This window comes from Haemaphysalis longicornis, unplaced genomic scaffold (genome assembly GCF_048455015.1).
Source record: "Haemaphysalis longicornis isolate Haplotype H1 unplaced genomic scaffold, Haemaphysalis longicornis Haplotype H1 scaffold_49, whole genome shotgun sequence".
Taxonomy (NCBI): Eukaryota; Metazoa; Arthropoda; class Arachnida; order Ixodida; family Ixodidae; genus Haemaphysalis; species Haemaphysalis longicornis.
Window position 1 is genome coordinate 1,787,624 of NW_027526384.1, and position 22,595 is coordinate 1,810,218.

The following is a 22,595-nucleotide window of genomic DNA, read 5'->3' on the forward strand; positions in this document are numbered from 1 at the left end:
GTCGGAACTCCTCGTAGTACAACCAGGGAAGCCCCGCAAGCAGCCCCCACCAGACATCCACATCCAAATTGACGGCACCAAAGTCAAGCCGACAGACACATGTAGAATCCTCGGTCTCCTAATACAAGACAATGGCAAAGCACACGCCGCCGTCGACAAGATCAAGACCAGCGCGGAGAAGATCCTAGCCATGCTGAGAAGGGTTTCAACTCGAAACAGAGGACTGAAGGAAGACGACGCCCTCAGACTCGTGCAGGCATTCATTACATCCAGGATAACATATTCGGCCCCGTATCTTAATCTCAACAAGACGCAAAAAAACACACTCGATACCATCATCAGAAAGGCCACCAAACAAGCCCTCGGCCTACCCATCTATTCGTCGACCCAGCGCCTTCAAGCCATGGGGGCACACAACACACTCGACGAACTCATAGAAGCCCACCTGTATAACCAGCGACTCCGCCTGAGCTAGACAAATCATGGCCGCGCAGTGCTGGATAAGATAGGGTGGCGCAAGGCAAGAGCAACAATCAAGAGGTCCATCCCAACTGAATGGATGACGACAATCACCACCAAGCCCTTACCGCGGAACATGAAGCCGGGGAAAAATGATGGCAGGAGAGAAGCCAGAGCTCAGGCGGTTAATTCCAAAATGCAGCGGATTGAGGGAGTCCTATACGTGGATGCGTCCCTCGTCAAGGGCAGCAGCAAAGCAGCAGCGGTGGTAACCGACGGGGAACGGTTGATAAACAGCGCTGCAGTCAACACCAGAGAGTCAGCGACAGCAGAGGAAGTGGCCATAGCCCTGGCGCTCGTCCAACCGGGTGCCAGGGTGGTGGTCACCGACTCCAAAAGAGCATACGGCGGCTACAGGAAAGGGGTGATCTCCTCAGAGGCAGCCGCGATATTAACGAAGAACAGGGCGCCGGAGCGAGCCGTAGAGCTCGTATGGGTGCCTGCCCACACACAGGTAGCCGGCAACGTCATAGCCGACTATCATGCCCGAGCGATGACCCTCCGAGCAGGGCAGGACACCGACACCACCAACCCGGTGCTCACGTACAGAGAGATTACCTCCGAGTATAGGGAGGATCGGCGCACCTTCCCCGAGCCGCACCGCACCCTGAGCAGGGAACAACAAACAATCATCAGGCGCATTCAGGCGGGTTCACTTACACACCCAGTCCTGATGAAAATATTCTACCCAGAAACCGAAGAGTGACACTTGTCCATCTTGCAGATATAGCATAGGCACTCTCGCACACATCCTGACGGAGTGCAATTCACTCAAGTCCCCTATCCCCCCCACCCCCCCCCCTCCAACCTCCACTACCCCACCCCATGAGCGATGGGAGACCTTACGGTCCAGCCCCGCCCTGCCGATCCAGCTCGCGCTGGCGACCAGGGGCCAGGAGCTGCTGGCCGTATATGGGTCCCGAAACCAGGGAACCACCCCGTCCGACGTCTGAGAAGATGCCGTCATTTTATTTGAGCTCAATAAATGTTTTCTACTACTACTACGTCAGCGCTTGAGGAGTTTCCGCCGGTATGCCGGTCACGTATGGAGCAGGCACTGTCTCATAGCTGATCGCCTGCTCCGGAATCACTCCCTTCTTTGATAACGCTTCCATCCTGTTTAAGCACCCTAATAAAATATCTAGAAAGGCTGTAGAGGCTTTTCACATTTTCTGTCACCATGAGGATGATGTAGGCCACTTCTCCTTAGCATTGTCACATAAGGAGACTGTTAAGTACTTTGTTGAGTACTGCAAATTACTTTATTCGTCCGAGGTTTACATGACTGGCGGTGCACAAGATGGAGACCGTGCCGAGAGAGTTGGCGGGGAAAAACACGGTCACGTGATTGTCTCCCGAAAGGTGCCCACCGGGGACGTGGCGCCACCCATCGTAGCACTGGGGAACTCACGCGTGTAGTTGCGCGAATTTCAATACGCCGCGGCACCTGTCCACTTTGGAATTTCAGACACAACACTTTTCCCCCCTTAGAAGGATGCCTTGTACCATGTAGGCTGTCGTCTAATCCGTGCTGGACGTTTTGGTGTGCCAGATTCCGGTTGACGTGATGATGGCTTCGCTAGTGTGTTTCCCATTGGATTACTGTCCATGCCCCATGTGAGTGTCGCTGAGGCTTGTCTGTCCAGGGTCACTTCCCCGGCACGCTTCCTGAGCTGGTTCAGATGGCGTCTTACCGTTCTTCCTGCACACTGCACAAGCCAGGATCGGTGACCCATCCTCTTAACCAGAGTTCCTTCTGTCCAGTCGGGCCCCCTGCTGGCTTTGCTGAACTGCCTGACCCATACTGCTTCTCCTTCAACGAGTGTACGGCTTTGGGGTAGCTCAGCTTGTGTCATCTCTTGTCCTTCAGATGCGTTGACTAGGTCCAACTGGCTTGGTAGCTCCCTCCCAAACATAGCCTTAGCGGGTGTTATGCCTGTCGACTGATGCACAGTGGTATGCTGCCTGAACAGAAAACGCGACAAGCGAACGTTGAGCGAACCGGACGGTTCTCTTGCGAGCGCCCTCTTCAGTTCTCCTACATAACGTTCTGCTTGCCCATTCGTAGCAGGGTGGAATGGGGCTGACGTTACACTCCGAATGCCGTTTCTTTTGTAGAAGCCTTGTATCTCCGAAGACACAAACGCAGTCCCATTGTCCGACACAACTTTACGCGGTATGCCGAACGTGGCGAACTGAGAACGCAGCACACTGATGACTGCTGTCGATGTCGGGCTGTTCACTGGTCGCACCTCCAACCACTTGGTGAAAGCGTCGACGACGACCAAAAAGGTATGTCCCTCCACCGGACCAGCGAAGTCCACATGCAAGGTGTGCCATGGTGTCGTCGGCTGCGTCCAAATTGGAACTGGAGCCTTCTTGGGATCGCTCTGGGTGCGCTGGCACTGCTTACATGACTTGACAGTTGTTTCAATCTCGGCGTCCAAGCCAGGCCACCAAAGGTAACTGCGCGCACAAGCCTTCATGGCTACAATTCCACGATGTCCCGCGTGAACCAAGGACATGGCCTGTTCTCGAGCTGCCGCAGGTATGACAACTCTTGAGCCCCAGCTAATGCATCCTCGATGGATAGCAAGTTCGGTAGCTCTTCTTCGGTATGGAGTGAACCTGTCTCCCTGTAATCGCTGCACGGTGCCATTCTGTACTGCTGAAAAGACTTCTGCAAGAATTGGGTCCTCTTGAGTGAGTGTGGATACGTCAGCTGTCAACGGTGGTCGCGGTAACGCCTCAAACATTAGGATGTCTCCAGGTGGGTGAGGTTCTTCAATGCGGTCTGGCAGTGAAAGTCGACTAAGCGCATCCGCATTCTGGTGACGACTACCGGCGCGATACTGGAGGTTGTAGTTGTACGCTGAGAGTTTGAGGCACCACCTTTTCATCCTGGGCGAAAGCATCTCAGGTACAGGCTTTCGTGGCCCAAGAATCCCGAGTAACGGCTGGTGATCCGTCAAAAAGGTGACTTCTCGGCCCACAATGTACTTGTGGAAATGAGTGGCTGCAAAGACTACAGCAAGTCCTTCCCGGTCGAGTTGCGCGTAGTTACGCTCAGCGGAACCCAATGTCCGGGATGCGAATGCAATTGGTGCCTCTCTGCCTTGACTGTCCAGCTGAGCAAGCACGGCACCTACGCCATAAGGCGAAGCATCACATGAAATTAAGAGGGGCTTGCTTTCATCATAATGCGCCAAGACAGTCCTCGACAAAAGGCACTGTTTGAGCACATCAAATGCCATTTGATGCCGCTGCTCCCATTTCCAAGTTTTGTCCTTCGCCAGCAGCTCGTACAGTGTTGACGCCACTGTAGCGCGGCGCTCCAGGAAGCGGTCATAGAAGGCCAGCATGCCCAGAAAAGACTGCAGTGTTTGCTTACTTGTGGGTGCTGGTGCCTTCACGATGGCCTCAACCTTGTCATCTGACGTGTGGATCCCTGCTGCATCAATCTTGTGACCAAGAAACTTGACTTCAGCCACACCAAACTGACACTTGGATTTGCACAGTCGAAGGTTTGCTTGGGCCAGTCGCTCCAGAACTGCCGCAAGACGGTCTTTGTGCTCTTTCGCTGTTGCTCCACTCACTATGATATCGTCCAGGTAAACACATACTCCTGGCAAGCCGCTCAAGGTTGTCTCCATAAAGCGCTGGAAAATTGCTGGAGCAGCTGAAACGCCAAATGGAAGCCTGTTAACTTTGTACAGACCCTTCGTGGTGTTGACTGTGAGAATCTGTGCTGTCTCTGGACTGACGTGAAGTTGAGTGTAAGCTTGGGCCAAGTCCAAGGTGCTGAAAACTTGCCCTCCCTTCAAAGTGCTAAACACTTCCTCTGTTGTAGGCAAGGGGTATGAAGTCTTCTTCGCAGCCTCATTTACGGTACAGCGGTAGTCACCGCAGGCACGCAAGCTTCCGTCTTTTTTCCGTACCCATACTAGTGGTGTAGCCCAGTCTGAGTGTTGGACAGGCTCCCAAATACCGTCTTCTACGTACTTGTCAATCTGCGCCTCCGATGATGCGCGCATGGCAAAGGGCACAGGCCGTGCCTTGAAGAACTTGGGGCTTGCCCCCTCCTTCAGTTCCAGATTTACTGGTGGGCCTGTGTGTCCCGTGGTGTCTTCACAAAAAACGTCATCATACTTCCGTAGCAGCTTGGTCAAAATGCCTTCGTCCGTTGTCTGGTGAATGCCGTGAAGCTCGATGCCCAGCTTGTCAAACCAGTTGCGTCCCAACAAGCTGCATCCTGTGCCTTGGACAACAAGAAGTGGTAGTTGACAAGTCGCGTTCTTGTGAACAACATTAACTGTCGCTGTTCCAATGACTTGGAGTTGCTGACCTGACCAGGTGCGTAGATGAATGTCGTCCTGCTGCAGTGTAGGTGCGTGCGTTGGCCACACAGTTTGAAAAGTGTCTTTGCTAACCATGGTACACGCTGCACCGGAGTCAACCTCAAAAGTCACTGGTTTGCCATGCACTGTAAGCTTCAGGGTGAACTTCGGGGTGTTGAACCCGTCTGCCACTGTACAGAGATCATGGAGCGTTGAAACGTCTGGTTTGGTTTGCTCCGTCACGTTGGCAGTCTGTGAAGTTCCTAAGGAAATGCTGCGCTGGTACGTCTTTTTCTCAGCCCTCTTCCTTGAGATACAAGCCTTAACAATGTGGCCTTGCTTCCGGCAGTAATTGCACGTTGCTTTGATGAACTTACATGTCTTGGGACTGTGGGATCCATCGCAGCGCCAACAGCGTTGTCCTTGAGAATGCGCCTTGGAGTTCGTAGCGCTGTCGCTGGCGTGCGCTGCTGCCTTGTTGACTTCCGCGTGATCAGTTTTTATCTTTTGTTGTTGCTGGACGGCGCTTTCCGCTCGAATAGCGAAATCGTAGGCCTTTGTAAACGTGAGCTCCTTCTCTGCGAACAGTCGCTGTTGAAGGTTCTCGTCGCGGAGACCACACACAAAGCGATCCCGCAACATTACATCTAACGGCAGAAGCGTTGGATTGCAGTCCGTAGCTCCCTGCTGTGTTGATGCCGCTCCACCAGCTTGCGTCGCCGGGGGTGCTGTTGCCGTCGGCAGCGTGCCGAAATTGCAGCTCGTAGCTAACTTGCGTAGTGCCGCAACGTAGTCGTTCACCGACTCGCCTGGAAGCTGATCCCGCCTTTGAAACATGGCACGACTGTAGACCTCCGACGGGCGAGGGTCGTAGTGCGCCTGAAGTGCGGCCACGATCTCGGCATAGCTCACTCGGTCCGGCGTCTTCGGTTGAAGTAGCGCACAAACCACGTCGTAAATGTGAGCACCGCACAGTGTAAGCAAATGTGCACGTTGCTTGACAGGGTCGGTCACATCGTTGGCCTCGAAGAAGAATTGTAGTCGGCCGAACCACGATGACCAGTTGGAGCCCGTGAACTCCTCTAAACGTGACGAAAAATCATGCTGGCGGCCAGCCATGACTTACTGGATGCACTGGGGGTTTCCCTGCCGCGGGTGATCCGCCTCGTCGCCAATGTTAAGTACTTTGTTGAGTACTGCAAATTACTTTATTCGTCCGAGGTTTACATGACTGGCGGTGCACAAGATGGAGACCGTGCCGAGAGAGTTGGCGTAGGGTCCCTAGAAATTGTGCTAGTCTGCCGTCCGCCGGCCGCGAAGGGGGCTCCTCCGTGATGCATGCAGCGGCGGCGCTGCAGTCAATCGGAGCGCGGTGGCCGGCCGGCGCGATGGGCAGCGGCGGACGGCGCTCTGCCGTGCCGCTGCTGCCTTCGTAGTTCTGCCCTATTTCTGGGCGGGTTCAGCCCATTTTAACTGCCCCTTTTCGAACCCTATCCGTTTCTGTCGACAAACCAGATTAGCCAAATAAGTTGGTTCTTACCAGTACGAAGTGTTTTAAGCGGAGCGTGAAGTGACAGGAGTACGTTTTCGCGTATTATGAAGGATCGAGCCTTGTAAAAACCGCGGAATCGTGTCGCTGTGCTAGCCCCCGAGTATGTGTCGAAATCGGTTCGACACATACTCGGGGGCTTCGGGAACACTTCCGGCAAGGCATCGTTTTCCAGCTTGGAAATATCATGCGGGACTTCAGCTAGCAAACAACCGTTCTTTGTGAATACCCCCGCCGTTGTTAACTGATGGATTAGTCAGCGCGTGAAAATGTGTGTGGTGTGTGGCGGCACTCCGCTTTTTTCTATGGCTCTTTGGAACCGTCTTTCTTTGCAAGTTTCCTAAGATGTTGTCCCCTGTACGTGTATGTAAATAAAGCAGCTCGAACCGATGCCTCCTGACCTTTCGCATCGTTGATCTGGAGGCCCTTAAGCGCACGTCTTCGCGGCCCCCTCAGTTACGTCCAGTCAGCTGGGAATCTGTTAAATGTAAATTCCGAATAAAAAAACAAGACGTGTGCACATGCATACGAAGTTTTATCACCTTCAGTCATCAGATACAGTGATTTCTCCATAACTCGAACATCTCGAAATATCGGTCAAGTCGAAACCTTTTTTTGCAGTGCATATACCTGCCATAGGCGACATTTTCCACCCTTTGTCTCGAAACGACTTTTCGGGGATCACGGATATCTCGAAATGTTGACAATATGACGCAATTCAACATCCGCTGCAGGCAGCTGATAAGCTCTCGGTTAAAGCTTAGCTCCCATTACGCGCCGAACACCGTCGCGAACGGCAAATTTGCACGCGGTACGCACTGTGCGCGGCCCATGTCCCGTTAGCGGAGTGCTGTCCGGCGCCTACATCGTTGATATAGCTGGGGAAGACGCTTCTGATCATGTGGACGACGACGTGTCTCAAAAAGTCCCAAAAACGGCAGGAACAAGAAAAACATATGCTTTGCCTGCTTCACAGCAAAAGATAGAATATAGCGTTGGCGACCAACAGTTGATGCGGCATTGAGAAGCTCGAGAACACTTTTTTGGGACCAGATGCGAACGCGAAACAGGCGAGCATCACGCAGTTCTTTTTCCGCAATACCTAAAAAAAATTGTTTTTTCTACAAATTATTTTTGCCTGTATTCCGGAAGCGTCCCTGTGCATTGGAGCGTTTGTTACCAGCACTAGCTCTTATTCCAGTGGTCTGGCCATACATTTTTCGCATTTCGCTTAACCCAACACTCCGCTTACCTCGAAATTTTCAAAAATTTGGGTACTATCAAACCTCTTCTGCGTGCCTGTAATTTTCGTGAATACCACTATTTGAAACATTCGCCAGCATTGGGTACGTGAAACTGATTTTTAATAAAACGCGGCTGCAAATCAGTAACTTCGCTTGCAAGTCATTACACAGGTTCTTTTTGATCACCCACACACTCGGAGAGAATTGCGAGACGCACGCGGGGAAAGCAAAACGGGAGAATATTTGTGTTATGGCCAATCATATAATCGTGGCTGTTTGAAACCAAGGAGTAAAAATATTGAGGTTTATTTATATTGTCATGACCATATATACCTTGCTTTATCCCCCCGCACTCTGCCCAAAGTATATAGGAACAAGTTTTTGCTGGCACAACATTTTACTCAAGCTTTCGCTTTTCTTCTTGTCAGCCTACCAGCCGGCTGCGTGCTTGTCACCGTCAATGACGTTCGGGAATGACCCGGTAGTTTCGATGTGGAACAAACACAGCTTCTGGTGCCGCAGGGAGTTCTTTTTGAACGGGATCTCACTGTCTGAACATTGGTGGTTGAACGCGAAGCTTTCTTGTGAGCGCTTCCTTGTCGTCTGAGTTTTGACTTTGACTCATTGAGCTTTCACTTTGACTCGCACGCATTTTGGACTTATGATCGCGCCGGATTTGAAATCGACCCTTTACCGTTTGATTTCACGCGAAGAAAGCTTCGTGTTCAACCATCGTTGCGGAGTGGAGGAGTGGATAATTTTTATGACTAATTACATGCACGTCCATGCACTCCTCTCCAAATCCAAATTGCTTTGACCATGTTGGAATTGCGCATTGAGATAGACGTCGGCTTCAAAACGCGATGGAGCCAGCTTCGATTCTGATCACGGGAAGCGCTTTTTTTTCCCCTCTCACTTTACTCACAAACATCACCGTCGTCAGAGACAGTTGGCTTTCCCGCAGTGCTTTTTCGAGGCGACATAGGCCATCAGTGAGACATAGAAAGCTTTACTTTAATAATGGTCCAAGCGGTGGTAGTGAAACGGCTACGCTGGTTGCTACGTTTTCATCCTTCGGTCTCACTCGCGAAATTCAACGGCCGCAAAGAGGCTCCGTAGCCCAATTCGCGAAAAACTCGGGGCGTGAAACTAAAAGGTCTTATAGTACTATCGTACCTTCAATTGTGAGCTGATGTACCTCGTACCATTCCATTTCACCGCTCTAAGTGGCCGACAAACCCCGATGCGCGCTCGCGTTCCGCGGCAGAGCGGCAGTATACGCCTCGAGCGCGGCCTGTAGGGGCGCCACTGAAATCCCCCTAGCGGCCCGTTTCGAAAGCAGGCGCGGGAGTCCCCGGCCCGTTCCGCCCTGTCGCCGCTGCTTTTTGGCTCGTTCAAGACAGCGATTTACCGTTTGTCCGCGTTCGAAATACCGAATAACGTGGAGCAGGCACTCTGTTTGCAAGCGTGGAGTGTTCACGAGAGTATAAACGTTTATGACGCAATAGTGAGATCTATATGAGCGCCGGGCGTGTGTCACAGGCCGGCGTCCCGAAGCCAGCATTTGCATGCAGCTGATTGCAATTCCGCTGCCCTGAAATTTAGTGGCAGTGTCTCCGTATGCGGCCGTATACACACTATGATGTAAATCGACTTTGTGCACTTACAAAATCCAGCGGAGCACTCATACCTGACAGCACGTAAGTTACGCCTGCCAATATCACATATCAGATATTGATCAGTACCATGAACATGCCAATGCGGCATAAAGTTCACAAACACTGTACCAATGAAGTACGATGGATAATGCAAAATAACACCCCGGAGTCAGCACACGACGACAAATTTAATGATGGGTCGTTTTGTCCCGATGTGAGCGCTCGCAAAGATTCATCTGTTACATTTATCCTCCACGAGAAGCGCGAAGATGGGCTTATAGAGTAATCCGCGTCCGTGACCAAACTCTTCTTCGAAACATCGTCATATGACACAGGGAGACTGCAGAATCTAGCATAAACCGAAATCAGAGACCCTTATCAGATACGACACTCTTCCAACGAGCCCGTGTGTACGAGATTTCGGCACACGTTAAGGATCTCCAGGTAGTCAAAATTAATCCGGAGCCCTCCACTACGGCGTGCCTCATCGTCTCCGTTGCGTCAGCGCGTTAAACCCTGCAATCAATCAATCAACTCTTCCAACGACACCTCTTATCGCTTGTGAACTGCCTACCCTGTATTCTTCAAAAAATGCGTTCGCCGAGTGATCAGCCGTTCGTTGAAGGCAAAAAACAAACGAAAAGTGAACACGCAGCTTGTGTGTGTGATTACTAAAACGTTCAGTCGTTGATTTCGCTCCGCGTTTGTAAACAAGGATAGTTGAGCGTCCTCCTCCTCACCCCCCCCCCCCCCCGTGTCTAGCGAAATATCAGTGCATTTATTTCGCATCTAGTTGGTCTGGTGAAGAGTATACCTTGCTCAAACAAACGTCTTTAGCATTTCAGAAGCTGCACTCGGTTTTTTTTTTTCATTCCCGTACGACTATTATATTTATTCCTGACTTGCCGACCATTCATTTTCCCGTGGTTTCATTAACATATACCTTGGTTCTTACTATAAGGCATGAGTGGGCACATATCTGACAATGCACAGCCTTTGAGTGTACTTAACATTTACGCGTGGCTTATATTCCCATAAAAGGCACAAGTTTTTGTCAGCTGTTGGGTTACATCCCCGAAACATATTTTTCTACGACGTACATATTCGAAGCAAAGCCGCATTTGTTGTCTGCGCTGCAAAACAAACCAACCTCTTACAGTGCCAATATCAGGACTAAACGAGGCGACAATAAATCGAATTCACTTGTGCTGACGTGTTCGAAGGTGACAGCGGTGATATGCTGCTGCCGTCGCCGACGCCCGCAAGAGCGGCCAAGACGCGCGCAGAACCGCCTCCCCGGGTAGCTCTTGTTGGCGTTAGAGCGCTCTACCAAGACGCAGCTGTTTTTTTTTAAGTGCCCTAAACATGCAGTTAGCTTACAGACGTCACCATAACAAGTTGTTTAGTGCGCGGAAAGGCAAAGAGAAGCGAAAGAGAACCAAAACACTGCATGACCACCTATGAGCCACGCAGCGCTAATCCCGCTAACGCCGCGGAGAAGCGGCGGCAGGCGGCGCAGCGATCGCGAATCACGAGGCGTATAGCGCGCGGCACAGGCCGGCCTGCGGCCGCTCTTGCTCCGGCCGCTCGGGCGCTCCGATTGCTCGGAGCGCCCTCTGCGCAGCGCTGTGCGTGCATCAGCGGCGCGGACACGCCTTCCCATAGAGAAAGCGCGCGGACGGCAGACTAGCACAATTTCTAGGGACCCTAGTTGGCGGGGAAAAACACGGTCGCGTGATTGTCTCCCGAAAGGTGCCCACCGGGGACGTGGCGCCACCCATCGTAGCACTGGGGAACTCACGCGTGTAGTTGCGCGAATTTCAATACGCGGCGGCACCTGTCCACTTTGGAATCTCAGACACAACAGAGACATTATTGTCATGCTCGTGCGTATGAAATTACTGAGAGTGAACAAGTTTTGAAGTGTGCGCCATCGAATCGTTTCTTGCATTGTTGTGCGCAGCGCTGTGGGGTATAAAATTGTTGTTTAAGAAACTTTCCTGTTTTTGTTCACGTTTGTATGCGCTATTTGTCAAGATGCATCAGCTCCCGTTCCGTTATACCTCGGTGGAACGGGAAGGGTTTCAGTTCTTGAGCCCGTTTTAATAAAGCTCCAACTAGGCCGGCTCGCAGTTATGTTTCAGCTAGTCGCTTACTTATTCTTTCACTTGCGCTGCGCTAGAAAAGTACAACGTTTCTGTCTGTCTGCTTGCTTGATTGTGCACTTTGCGTGTTACCTTGCTGTGCGCTTGGCGTATCATTATACCAACGCCATTACACTGTTCAAAACTCACTCGCATGTCTTTCGCACCTTGCTGGCATGTGGATTTACTCGTAGTCCTTACCTTTTGATTTCGAGTACATGTAGCTGACAGAAAAGAAATGCTCTCGTGTCAACGCGTGCTACAGTAAGGGACTATTACAAAACAGCGTAACTTGCATTCGCCGTCGCAATCTCTTTAACGTAACCATTACTTGGCTTGTTTACTGCAGTGTCAAAGCTTAGCAGCACTTTTTCAATACAAGACATTATTTGAGACCGCTCTCGTTACCCAGATACAAGTTGCCGTTTTTTCACCCGCTACGGTGGCTCAGCGGCTGAAGCGTTGTGTGCTGAGCCCAAGGACGGAGGCTCAATACCGGCCGCGGTGGCTGCTTTTCTGATGGAGGTGAAAAGCGAAAACGCCTGTCGGTCGAAATATCGGTGCACGTAAGGATTTGCAGCTAGTAAAAATTAATCCATGTCCCTCCAATACGGCGTGCCCCACAGCCAGGTGTACCTCTCTCACTCAAAAGTTCTTACATGAGGACTGCTAAATAGAACACTGCCAGTTCTCTTATATATATACAGTGATATTATCCGAATCGTACAGATGAGACGTAGATTTACGTCAAAACGAAAGTAAAACCAAACCGAAGCCGTATTTGCATCAAAATTTTCTTTGTTCTTTTGCTCTTCACTCTATTTTCTTCTGTGGGCTCCCCACGCGTATTTGCGTTCGCCAACCGTTCGCACCATGCCAGAGCGGTGGCTTATACTGGCCGCCGCATCCCATTTCACTGCTACTAGCGGTTGTTTTCCGGGATTTTATTGAACTACAGAAATACGTTAACCTAAACAGTTCGAAGGAGTCAATGTTGCCGGGTTACATAAATAACGACTTTAAACTGCGCTCGCAACGAAACTTCGGGCTAATGTTTAGGCCAGTTACAAGCGTTTAGGCACGAACTCCGAAATAGGCATTTATAGGCACTATAAAGACACCATAAAAGCCCTTCTTTTCTTAATTATGCTCATATATAAAAGTGAGGTGGTAGGAGCGCCAGGAAAAAATAAGTGTTTGCCTAAAATCTGGTCTCTATTGATAGCGGTTGCCACGATTTCACCTTCAAGCACGTAAGCAGACTATAGTGGCCTAAGGGATTTTGATTTTCCATACATTCCACATTTTATTAACTTGCAATTATAAATATATTGTATGCAATAGCTGACTTCACGGCACCTCAAAAGCTGCATTCCATGTGGCGTATGCGCATTGGCCCCGAGGACATACCGTGGCGCCACCTACGAATGACGTCACTTGTTGGACGCCGGGTCGGGTTGTCGTCTGCTACAACCCATTTCCTGTGCGTATGCGGCCGCGTGTTTTTGTGTGTGTGTGTGTCTGTGGCCACCGTACCCCCACCCTCCGCTCCTTGTGTATTTGATGCAAATTACCCAAAGAAGTTGCCTGCAACCCGAATAATCCGGGCGAGCAATCAGCGACTCGCTCTTTCCCGGCGACACCGCCGCGCCGCTGCGTACGAACACAGCTCGTACGCAGCCAGCTAACGCCAAGGACGATGCAACTGATGCCGAGAAAAGTACACTGTAAATTCATTATGAAATACTTGCGACGTGACATGTACGAGACCGTGTGTGCAAGGAAACACCTTGTAAAAGCTACGGAAGCGCGTCGCTCACTTGTGATCTCACCGCGCCTACTGCTCGCCTTGCCTGGTAAATGAATGACTACGTGAGAACGGTGATCGGATTGCTTCGCCGCGCATATCTATTACCCCTACAATGTTTTTCATAGTTATTCCCGGATTTGATTAACGATCACTGCCGTAGCCTGTACTCTGCATGGCTGATATGTTCACTTTTTGCGACAACTTGTCCGCAATGTATAAATGGTATCCGAACGCGAGTTTTCAACGCCTGCGAGCGGGTTTGGACATGGCTATATTTAGTTTTCATTAGGACTTCTGCGGGAGAATGTATAATTGTAACGTGGGCTCTTTTATGTTTACAGTGAGCCTGCCTTCTTCTAGCATCAATGAAACTAACGATTGCTCACAGAAGGCGAGGCTAGCCCCCCAAAGTGATGGGGAAACCTAAACGCAACACGCGCGCGCGCGACGAAAGGGTCTTCTCGAACCGCTCGCCGCCGGCTTCGGATGCACGTATTTCTTCGCCGCTATCGTTACAGTTGCGAATGAGAGTCCCTAATACAACTTCTCACTTTACTGTCACCCTCTTTCTAGTATGTGTAACTTTGTATCCGCGTCCGTTTAAGCGATCGATGATCAAGAACCTGCCACGGCCTCGGCCGATGCTTGCGCGCAGGCACATATCCTTCGGCCGCTCGCCGCACCGCGCGTGAACGGGCCGGCGGTGCCGGGACCGACCTTCGGGGACGGTCGGCGTAGATCGCGGCAGATATTTGAGCATCGCTTTGAAAACCACAGATGGTGACAGTACCTAGCACAATTTTTCACCACTCTAACATCCACATTCACCGCTGCCGAATTTTCCACAACTAGCGTGATTTAAAAAGCGGCGACAAGTTGTTGCTGCCGCGACCTGCGTCGGTTCGAGCTGCTCCGTCGGCCGTGCGGGCAGGCACGGCGGTGTGTGCGCGGAGCGTCTCTGCAAGCAGTAAACGCTTCATGATTTCTTGCTTTACACATTTGTTGCAAACAAGGGAAATCTAGAAACTTAGCTTGGCAATCATCGTAGTCTACGTTGTTGATCGTGGAAACGAGCCGCAGCTTACGCTTCGGTCGCACACGTACGCCACCACGCTCAAGTTGTTTGCGGAGAATTTACCACAGTTGATACGGTTATAAAATCCCCATGACGTCAAACTGCGCTTGACGCACTGAGAATTAACTTCAAACGACGGAAATTAACACGAAAATACTTTTAGAACATGCGTCCTAAGCCAAGTGTCACGCGCTGCAAGCCAACTGTGCAGCAAGGTAGGAACGGTGATCCTACAAGTGACGTCAAAACGATCGCAGCGCCAGCCTCTCCAGTGGTGGGCCTCGCGGCCAATAGTAGTGGCTAGGACATTTGCCTGCAACCGCACTAACCCTGAGTTCGGTCCCCATTCGAGCCGGTTTTCTTTTATTGAAGGTGTATAGAAATCTTGGTTCATCCGCTAGTCCCAAAGCCACGTTATTCGCCTTACGGACGGGGAACATAACCTTTTCGTATTGAGGAGTGCATTTTTCCTAATATCCGCATGTACTGCCGATCTAGAATCAATTCAAACTATAGCTTGGAGTAGCACGTTCTGTCCAAGCACATCCTTTGAGCGCTTTAAGTTTACATGTCACACTAATTTCTTTTTTACTCTCACTTGTTTCAGTGCGATGCCTCTCAAAATGCATCATTATGTCCAGGAATGAAAAAAAAAATAGTGATTCGTGCACCTGCAAGCACTATTCCAAACCCGATTATAAGTATATCGGTGTCTGTACAAGAAATGCGTAGGGAAACATCACCGCTGGCATGAAAAAAGAAAATGTGATTTCAATAAATCCATTTACCCTAACATTTTCAATTTTGCATTCTTTCTTGTACAAAAGAATTAGGTGTTAATGTAAAAAACTACTCTGAGTGAAACGTCCAAAATTAAGCAGCCGAATTTCACTGATCACGAATTTGACGGCGGGTGATAGCGGCCGTGACAACGCCACCCGATGGGAAGCAGGGAATCCAGTCCGAAGCAGAACCTCTCTTCCTCTCTGCAGCTGTTTTGTAACGGATGTATCCGCGTCCGTTTAAGCGATCGATGATCAAGAACCTGCCACGCAACCTAGGCACACAATATTTTGTTGTACCCTTACAAGCACACAGACAGACAGACGCACAAACACAAATAGATTAATCCCCTATAAGGGGACTCACGAGCGGATAACACATGCTTCTCCACCTTACAGCATCTGGATCCTGCTCCTCACTTCGCCCGACGCCACAGAACCCAATCTCCTGGCTGCACGTATCCCGACCTCAGTTCATCAAGACAAATGAAGACGTGACATCCCACTATGCTCTCACCAGGCCCGATATTGCTCTCATTTAGGAGCGCATTCGTGATCGCGTGAGCCTGAACGGAAAAGTTGTCGCCCATTTGAACGCTTTGCTGTCGCTCAGGAACGCTCTCCACCGGTCATGCCTGCATCAAATGGGCGACAGCTTTTCCGATCCGGCTCAAAGGCTGGCAAGAGCAGGATTCCTCACACCTATGCTTTTGAAATTGTTTGAATCACTACTGAAGGAAACCCGCCTCCGCAAACCTGTGAAAGAGCACGAAGGCAAAGAAAAAAGGAAGATAGCAGTCATCCCGTACGTTCACGGTGTCTCTCACCGACAGAAAAAAGTTGGTGCTCGAGCCGGAGTCACCGTGGTGTTTAGCATTCCAAACAAATTAGGTGGGCTCTGCAGCGAAGTGAACGGGGAAGGAACTGCCGCGAGATCTTGCTCAAAAAATGATGACAAGTTATTCGTGGAGTGAAGTCAGGCGTCGTTTACGACATTCCGCTGCCGTGCGGGAGGTCCTACACGGGTCAAACAGGACGTTTTTTGAATGACTGGCTGCGGGAACATGCAGGCACTTACAAGAAAGGACCAAGCAGCAATCTAGACGCACATTGCTCCAAGTGGAAGTACACACCGAAATTGGACCAGACACGTGTGCTTCGAAAATACAAAGATCATTGCACCATGGAGATCTTCGAGGCGCACGCCATCCACACGCGAAAGTATTCATCCGTCAGCAAGCCATCTATTGATTTGCTACAAAGGGAGCATCATTATCTTGACCGACGACAACTTTCTTCGCGCGTGTCTATGTATGTAAATTCAAGTTCTTCACCATATCTTTATCTTTAACGGTTCTTTCTATCTGCGTTTTCCTTCTTCGAGGGTATATATTCCGTTACGATGAAATAAACCTTGTTGTTGCTAGTCAGCGCCTGGTCTTATCAATCTTTCTTTTGTTCCGTTTAAGCGCTGTTATTCTCTGTCCAGCCCCAACACTGCACGTATCCCAGATTGAGAGGTGACTTCGCCTGTGCCGGCTTCAGTCGTAGATTCCCATTGGTAGCGGTGACGCATTTCCATGAATGCTTGACGAGCACGTCTGATAGCGGACGGCTAGCAGCCACGGAAACCATCGAAAAAAGAATCCAATAACGCGATCGTGATAAAAATTCTGTTAAAGAACATTCAAAATAAGAAATAGAAAATAGCGAAGAAGGCAATAAACGTATAACTCCCTGCATTTCAACTAAATGCTGATTCGGCGGAAGTAACCCGTTTAATCCCTATAACAACGCAAATAGAGTTAATTGGTAGGACACAATTTTGAAAAAAAAAAACACAAAGAAAATTTGTAGAAATTACGAAAAAGGAGCTGACAATATCAAAAATATGCTTCTTATGCGTGTCCCTCCTAAACCGAACAATAAACGAAATAGTGCGAAAAAGAACGTTGGAAATACGTATAAAATAAAGCGTAAACAGACCAACTCTCCAGTATGCTTTGTATCGTCGGGAAAGAAAACATAACTACATCGCTACAATGGTATACAGTTGCATCCCTTGCAAAAAGAAACAAAATAAAACTTAAAAATACTAAAATAATCCAACTTTCGCTACCCATAGCCATTCTTAGAACACAAACGTCACTTCCGGCGTACTTAAAGGTTCTGTTCTTGGCCCTTTCCTATTTTGAAGCGAAGGTTTTTACATCTACCTCCAGAGTGTTCTGTCGCAAACGTTGGTGGGAACAGAAAACTTCCGCGAACAAATAAAAGAAGTCACTGCCACTGCCAGGGATTGAACCTGGAACGAATAGTGAAACAAAGCGGGACCCCGTTGCCTTACCGATTGAGCTACGAGTTCAAGCAGAGATAGGTGAGACAGACGGTGTACTGACCGAGCACATCTTCAGGTTTACCCCCTGCGTCCTCGCTAAATGCCACGTGATGTCACGCAACCTCTCGTGCCGCTGTGCGCTCCGCTCATGGCACGTGTAGCGGCTGTCTGTGCGCCTTGCTCATACGCTAGGAGTTATAAAAACTAAAAGAAGCTCACACCAGCGCATCGCATCGCATTTCTCCTCCGTATCCGCGCTGATATCGTCGCCTCCATAGGTGGCGTCAGAGACGGAGAAGAGATATCCTCTAACACTGAATTTCAGCTTGCTTTAATTTTATTAAAGAAGTTCTCATTCATGTGCTTCACAAATACGGCCCAACCAACTACAGTTCATGAATCACGCATTTATTTAACCTTAAGAAAGAGTGCCTCTTTTAATCAAAGTGCAATTGTCTCTGGGTTCACTCTTGGTTTCACTTGTCTCTGGTTTCACTTTTCGCAGAGCCATGTGTGTGAAGTCAAGTGAAGTCACATGGGTAATCTTTGCGGGTGTCGTGTTTAGCTTCGCTTTTCAACCGCCTTCCCAGAGTGGATTGGGTGACATTTTTTTTCTTTAATGACGTCCCCTCAGGGGCTACATCTACCATACGTCTTTTGGCAGACGATTCTGTCGTTTACCGCCGTATAAGCGCTATCAATTGACCTTTTAAATTCAATCTAAAATTGATTGTAGGGTTTAACGCGCCGACGCAACGCAGGCGATGAGGCGCGCCGTAGTGGAGGGCTCCGGATTAATTTTGACCACCTGGGGATCTTTAACGTGCGCCGAAATCTCGTACACACGGGCGTTTTGGCTTTTCGCCTTCATCAGAAATCAATCTAAAATTGGTGTTCTACGTGGATGGTGCTACATAATATTTGTAAATGTAAATTTATGCAAGTTTACCATGAGCGCCTCGACATGAATTATGATTATTCCCTAGAATCTAACAATCTCACATTAGTATAATCCTATTGTCACCGGCGTGCCCTCATCAATAGCAAGTAAACACACAGGACCTCCTGTATATATACTATGTACCGATGTCATGTTGGTTGTAATAAAACTTGTTTTCAATTTAACTCAATTCAATTCAATTTCGTCGGTACCTCTAAAACATTCCGTTTTATCAGAAGGTCCTCCTCCCCGCCCTCAGTTCGTAAACTTGTCAAAGAAAGTTTCGTTCGTAGTAAGTTCGAGTACGTCGCATCAATTTGTAAGCCGCAGCAATCTCACTTAAGCGACGCCATTGAGCCATTCAGGGTCTCGCGGCTCACATCACAACTTCCCAGTTCGATTTCCGCACAAGTATTACTAATATAAAGTTATCGCTGTGCCTTAACTTCTTCGATTTTAGATGAGAGAAGGCACGCCTCTGCCTGTTTCGCAAACTGTATTTCATTTTCGCTAACTTGCAATGCTCCCTGCTGCTTCCAACAATTCGAACTTCGCTCCGTCTTCGCGATTTTATGAGTTTTCAAAATTTAAAAGGTTCGACAAACGCTTTTAACAAATAATTCCTTCCATTAACGGTTAATGATTGGAATCAGCTTCCCAATCCAGTAGTCAATGAACGTAGACCTCTAAAGTTTAAGGCCTTACTCGAAACACATTTAAATACCGTACCGTCGTAATGCATGTGTATTGTTGTGTACCCCGTTGTGTTTTTTTTTCTGTTGTAAAGTACTATGAAGTTATTGAGCCATTGGTTGTTACTTAACCAGTTATATTGTTATTGCCGCACTGTAATCACATTTTTCGAATTCTATTTTGCTTTGTGCTCTTGGTCGGCAAATGCCTTTGTGAATGCTTTGTTCGAATCTCCCATTATTTAATACCCCTTCAGGGATCTTAAGGGCAAATAAGTGATGATGACATTCGGTCTTAAAGAACTCACACTCTATACAATCGGCATAAGAATGCTATGCATTAGTAGACAATTCTCTGAATTTCGGCAGATTTTTTTTTTGTTCAATTGACTGCTCGTAGTATTGTTGCCGTGCGCTCCTAACCCCGTAAACCTCGGGCCTTTGGGCTGGCCGAGTGGTAACGTTGCCAATTACAGGGAGTAAACGTTTTTGTTTCGATGCTGAGGACCCCCATAACCACATTTTTTTTCGTGCGCCGAGTGGAAAAAGCTCGGCCTAAGAGCTCTACTGTTGAAATGTCCGCAACAAAACATCCTACACCAAAATTTCCAACGCCAAAATGTCCGGATACCTATTCAGAATGCGTCCGGGCATATTTTCAAGACGTGCCGACTGCCCTGTGAAAATAAGGTAACGTAGGTCAAAGGAACAACCTGGTCCCTCTTGTAGGATAATCCCGAGATATACGCTATCAGCTACCCTGGAGGTCAGATGTAAACCTCTTTGAAACTTCCGTGGTAGCATAAAAAACAACACCAGCTACCATAGAACCGCTTGGTGTTCATGATTACTAGAAACCTTACATGGCACCATGGAAGGAGGGCCCCTCCTGTAGCCAACGGAGTAAACGGTACTTCTGTTACCTCCCGCGTAGGACGGAAATTCGACAGGACCGACAGGTGACAAAAATACGCAACTATTTCGATGCGATTTATTATGCGAAAAATTGAGGTTCCTCAACGACGGAATAAAGCTTGATTCAAACCTTAGTTCAGACATCGTGGCCCTGCTGCTGCGACCAACCGACCACCTGGTTGCCATGACGGCCGATGTTGAAAAGTCCTTTTTTCAGGTTACCATTTGGAACAAGATAATGAGATTGGTCTTTTCATATAAAAAGAGGTGTAATTTACGTGGTATACGTCACATGCCGCCTCTGCTTTTAAATATGACTGCTGTTGTCTATCTACATCTGGAAACAGTGGCGGTTACTGCTCTCAGACTGTTCGGTCATCTTTTGTGTACAGTTTTCGTGATCTTTATTCTCATGCTCTGGGATTTTCACCACCATTTCTAGAAATATAATCAAAGGCTTCTTGTGAGAGCTGATTTGCTCCTTATCTGTACCGCAAGCGTGACCCCCTACCCACATAACTTTAGAGTGCCCTTCAATTGGTTAAGGACTTGTGCTATGATTTGACTGGGCGTACTTTTACGTTATAATGCGGCAGGATTTATGGTTGCCTGCCTGTATATTTAGGAGTCAAGGTGATTGGTTGAGTGGTGTGGCTTTTAAATCAAAGCTTTACTAACCTAGTCGAGGCAACCTCCACCATAGCAAGCAATTTGACCTGCATTTGACTGTAGTTTCGCCGCAGCCTAGGCAACGCATCCCATGACTTGCCGCACCGAACTCCACCGCTTGGCGCACGCGCTCTCCGCAGCTGGGTGGCCGCCTGACCCCGTCACCCTCTGCGCGAGGCACGGACGTCTTCTCTGAGCGTTGCGGGATATCGGGAGGCTTTGAACCCGGCGACCTTCTTCACTGGATAGGGTCAGTAATTCCAAGCGCGTGAAGCTAGCGCCAAAGGCGAGCGTCGGATCGAGCCGTTCGTCTCGATCCAACGCTATCCGACGCTTTGCATATACAGGGTTAGCTCAGCTAAGCCGCAGCAACTTTTTTCCATCGCGTAGTTGCTGCCCCATCTGCCTTTTGTAAGTAAGTGCACGTTGCACTGGCTATAGGAGCGGCTGTGAGGATTCCATTGTTCTGTCCTCTATTTGCGGTTTGCACCTGCCGCTTCGTAATGATCGAGCACGTGGTGCATCTCCTTATTCGGTTTATTCGTCAAACCAGAAAAGTAAAATGCAAGCTTTCCCACTTACTAGAGAAGAACGAATTGCAAGCTTGCGAATGTACGCTTAGCAAATTCATAACTTCCCAGCCAACTGAAGGAATTATGCCCACATCAGAGTCATAGAGGGCACAACCGGGAAGGTGAAGGCAGCTTTTGCGCTAAAGAGTTAGGAGAGATGCCGCTTGTTCTAGCGGCGTCCCGAATTCTCGAATATAATCAGCATTGTGCGCAGAAGAATTACTGCGCGTTAGCGGTATACTAGCCACAGTCAGCGAACACAGTGCAGCTTTACACTTTATAGTTTTGTTTGGAACTATACAGACCGTCGTAGGAACCTCACGAGACGACGCCACATTTGGAAAAAAAAGCTTTCGGATCTCACGCACAAGGGCAAATAAAACTAAGGCGAAGTGTTGGCGAAGGCATGGTCCATACCTGGGCTGAAATGAACCTGACTGTATAATTTTTGGGGGGAGTTGTTGGGCTTGACGTAGCTGCTCATTGTTCATAACGGCTGACCAGTTGGGAAAGATTGGGGAAATATAAGGCCTAACAATAAACGTCCGGTGACTCAATCTCCCTGATTAACAGACCGCCAGCCCCAAGTATCGAGAATGCATACACTGATGAACTGGGACTTTTTCCTGGTGGGAGAGACAAACGTGCAAGCCAGCGTCACCTGGTGTCAGGTAAAAGCTCACCGCGCACCCGGCAAGATAGCAACAGCAACAACGGCAGCAACAGCATCTGCCCCTCGACCCCCCTCGTAGAACCACCACTATAGCCAACGAAAGCTTCGCTTTAAAGATGCAGGAAACAGTCACCGGATGCGAGCCCGAAAGATGACACCTGAATTCCTGTTGTACCTGCAGCCAACATAGGTCGAGCGATTTTTGAGCGCCCGGTCGATGGGAGCCACTATGTGATGCAGCCATTGGCTCGTCCTTTAAACCGTCTACAACACTTTTTTTTCAAGCAGCCATGACGACAAAATACAAGTTTTTTTTATCAAAACGACAGCTCTGTCCTGATAACAATAATACGAATTGTACCGGAAACCCTCAAACAAATCTATAGTAATATAAAGGAACACATATGAAACAGTGGTAATTCCACAGTCTCTTTTCGCAATTTCTATATAAAATACCATCACAGCATTTTGCGATTGGTGGTCGCCTGCCCAAGCAACCGCCTAAAAAGATGGCTGGGCGATTGTAGTGGCGCCCTGGCTAGTTGTGGTTCAACGTATCCCTTGGGTTGTAACGGCCCGTTAAAATACTGATAACTACATTTTAATGTTACCCCATATAACGTCTCTCCTGCCTATATTACGCTATTGTAGCGCTAAATCTGAACGTCCTTGAATATT

General features: G+C 49.0%; 1 protein-coding gene across 1 annotated transcript; it reads right to left on the reverse strand.

Annotated features, from left to right (window-relative positions):
- Positions 1 to 999: 999 nt before the first annotated feature.
- On the reverse strand, positions 1,000 to 5,975 carry LOC144137733 (uncharacterized). Its single transcript, XM_077669677.1, has 4 exons — positions 5,234 to 5,975; positions 4,508 to 4,777; positions 3,751 to 4,069; positions 1,000 to 1,126 (listed from the first exon to the last, which is right to left on the reverse strand). Exons 1-4 carry the CDS (start codon positions 5,973 to 5,975, stop codon positions 1,000 to 1,002), a joined length of 1,458 nt encoding a protein of 485 aa, XP_077525803.1.
- Positions 5,976 to 22,595: the final 16,620 nt, after the last annotated feature.

Bases quoted from the DNA above. Each gene is read 5' to 3' on its own strand.
- LOC144137733 (XM_077669677.1), bottom strand. From the start codon at position 5,975: ATGGCTGGCCGCCAGCATGATTTTTCGTCACGTTTAGAGGAGTTCACG. The intron at 4,778-5,233 runs GTAAGTTCATCA...TTGTTGTCCAAG, and splicing joins ATCCCACAGTCCCAAGACAT to GCACAGGATGCAGCTTGTTG. The intron at 4,070-4,507 runs GTATTTGGGAGC...GTCTTGCGGCAG, and splicing joins TGACAAGTACGTAGAAGACG to TTCTGGAGCGACTGGCCCAA.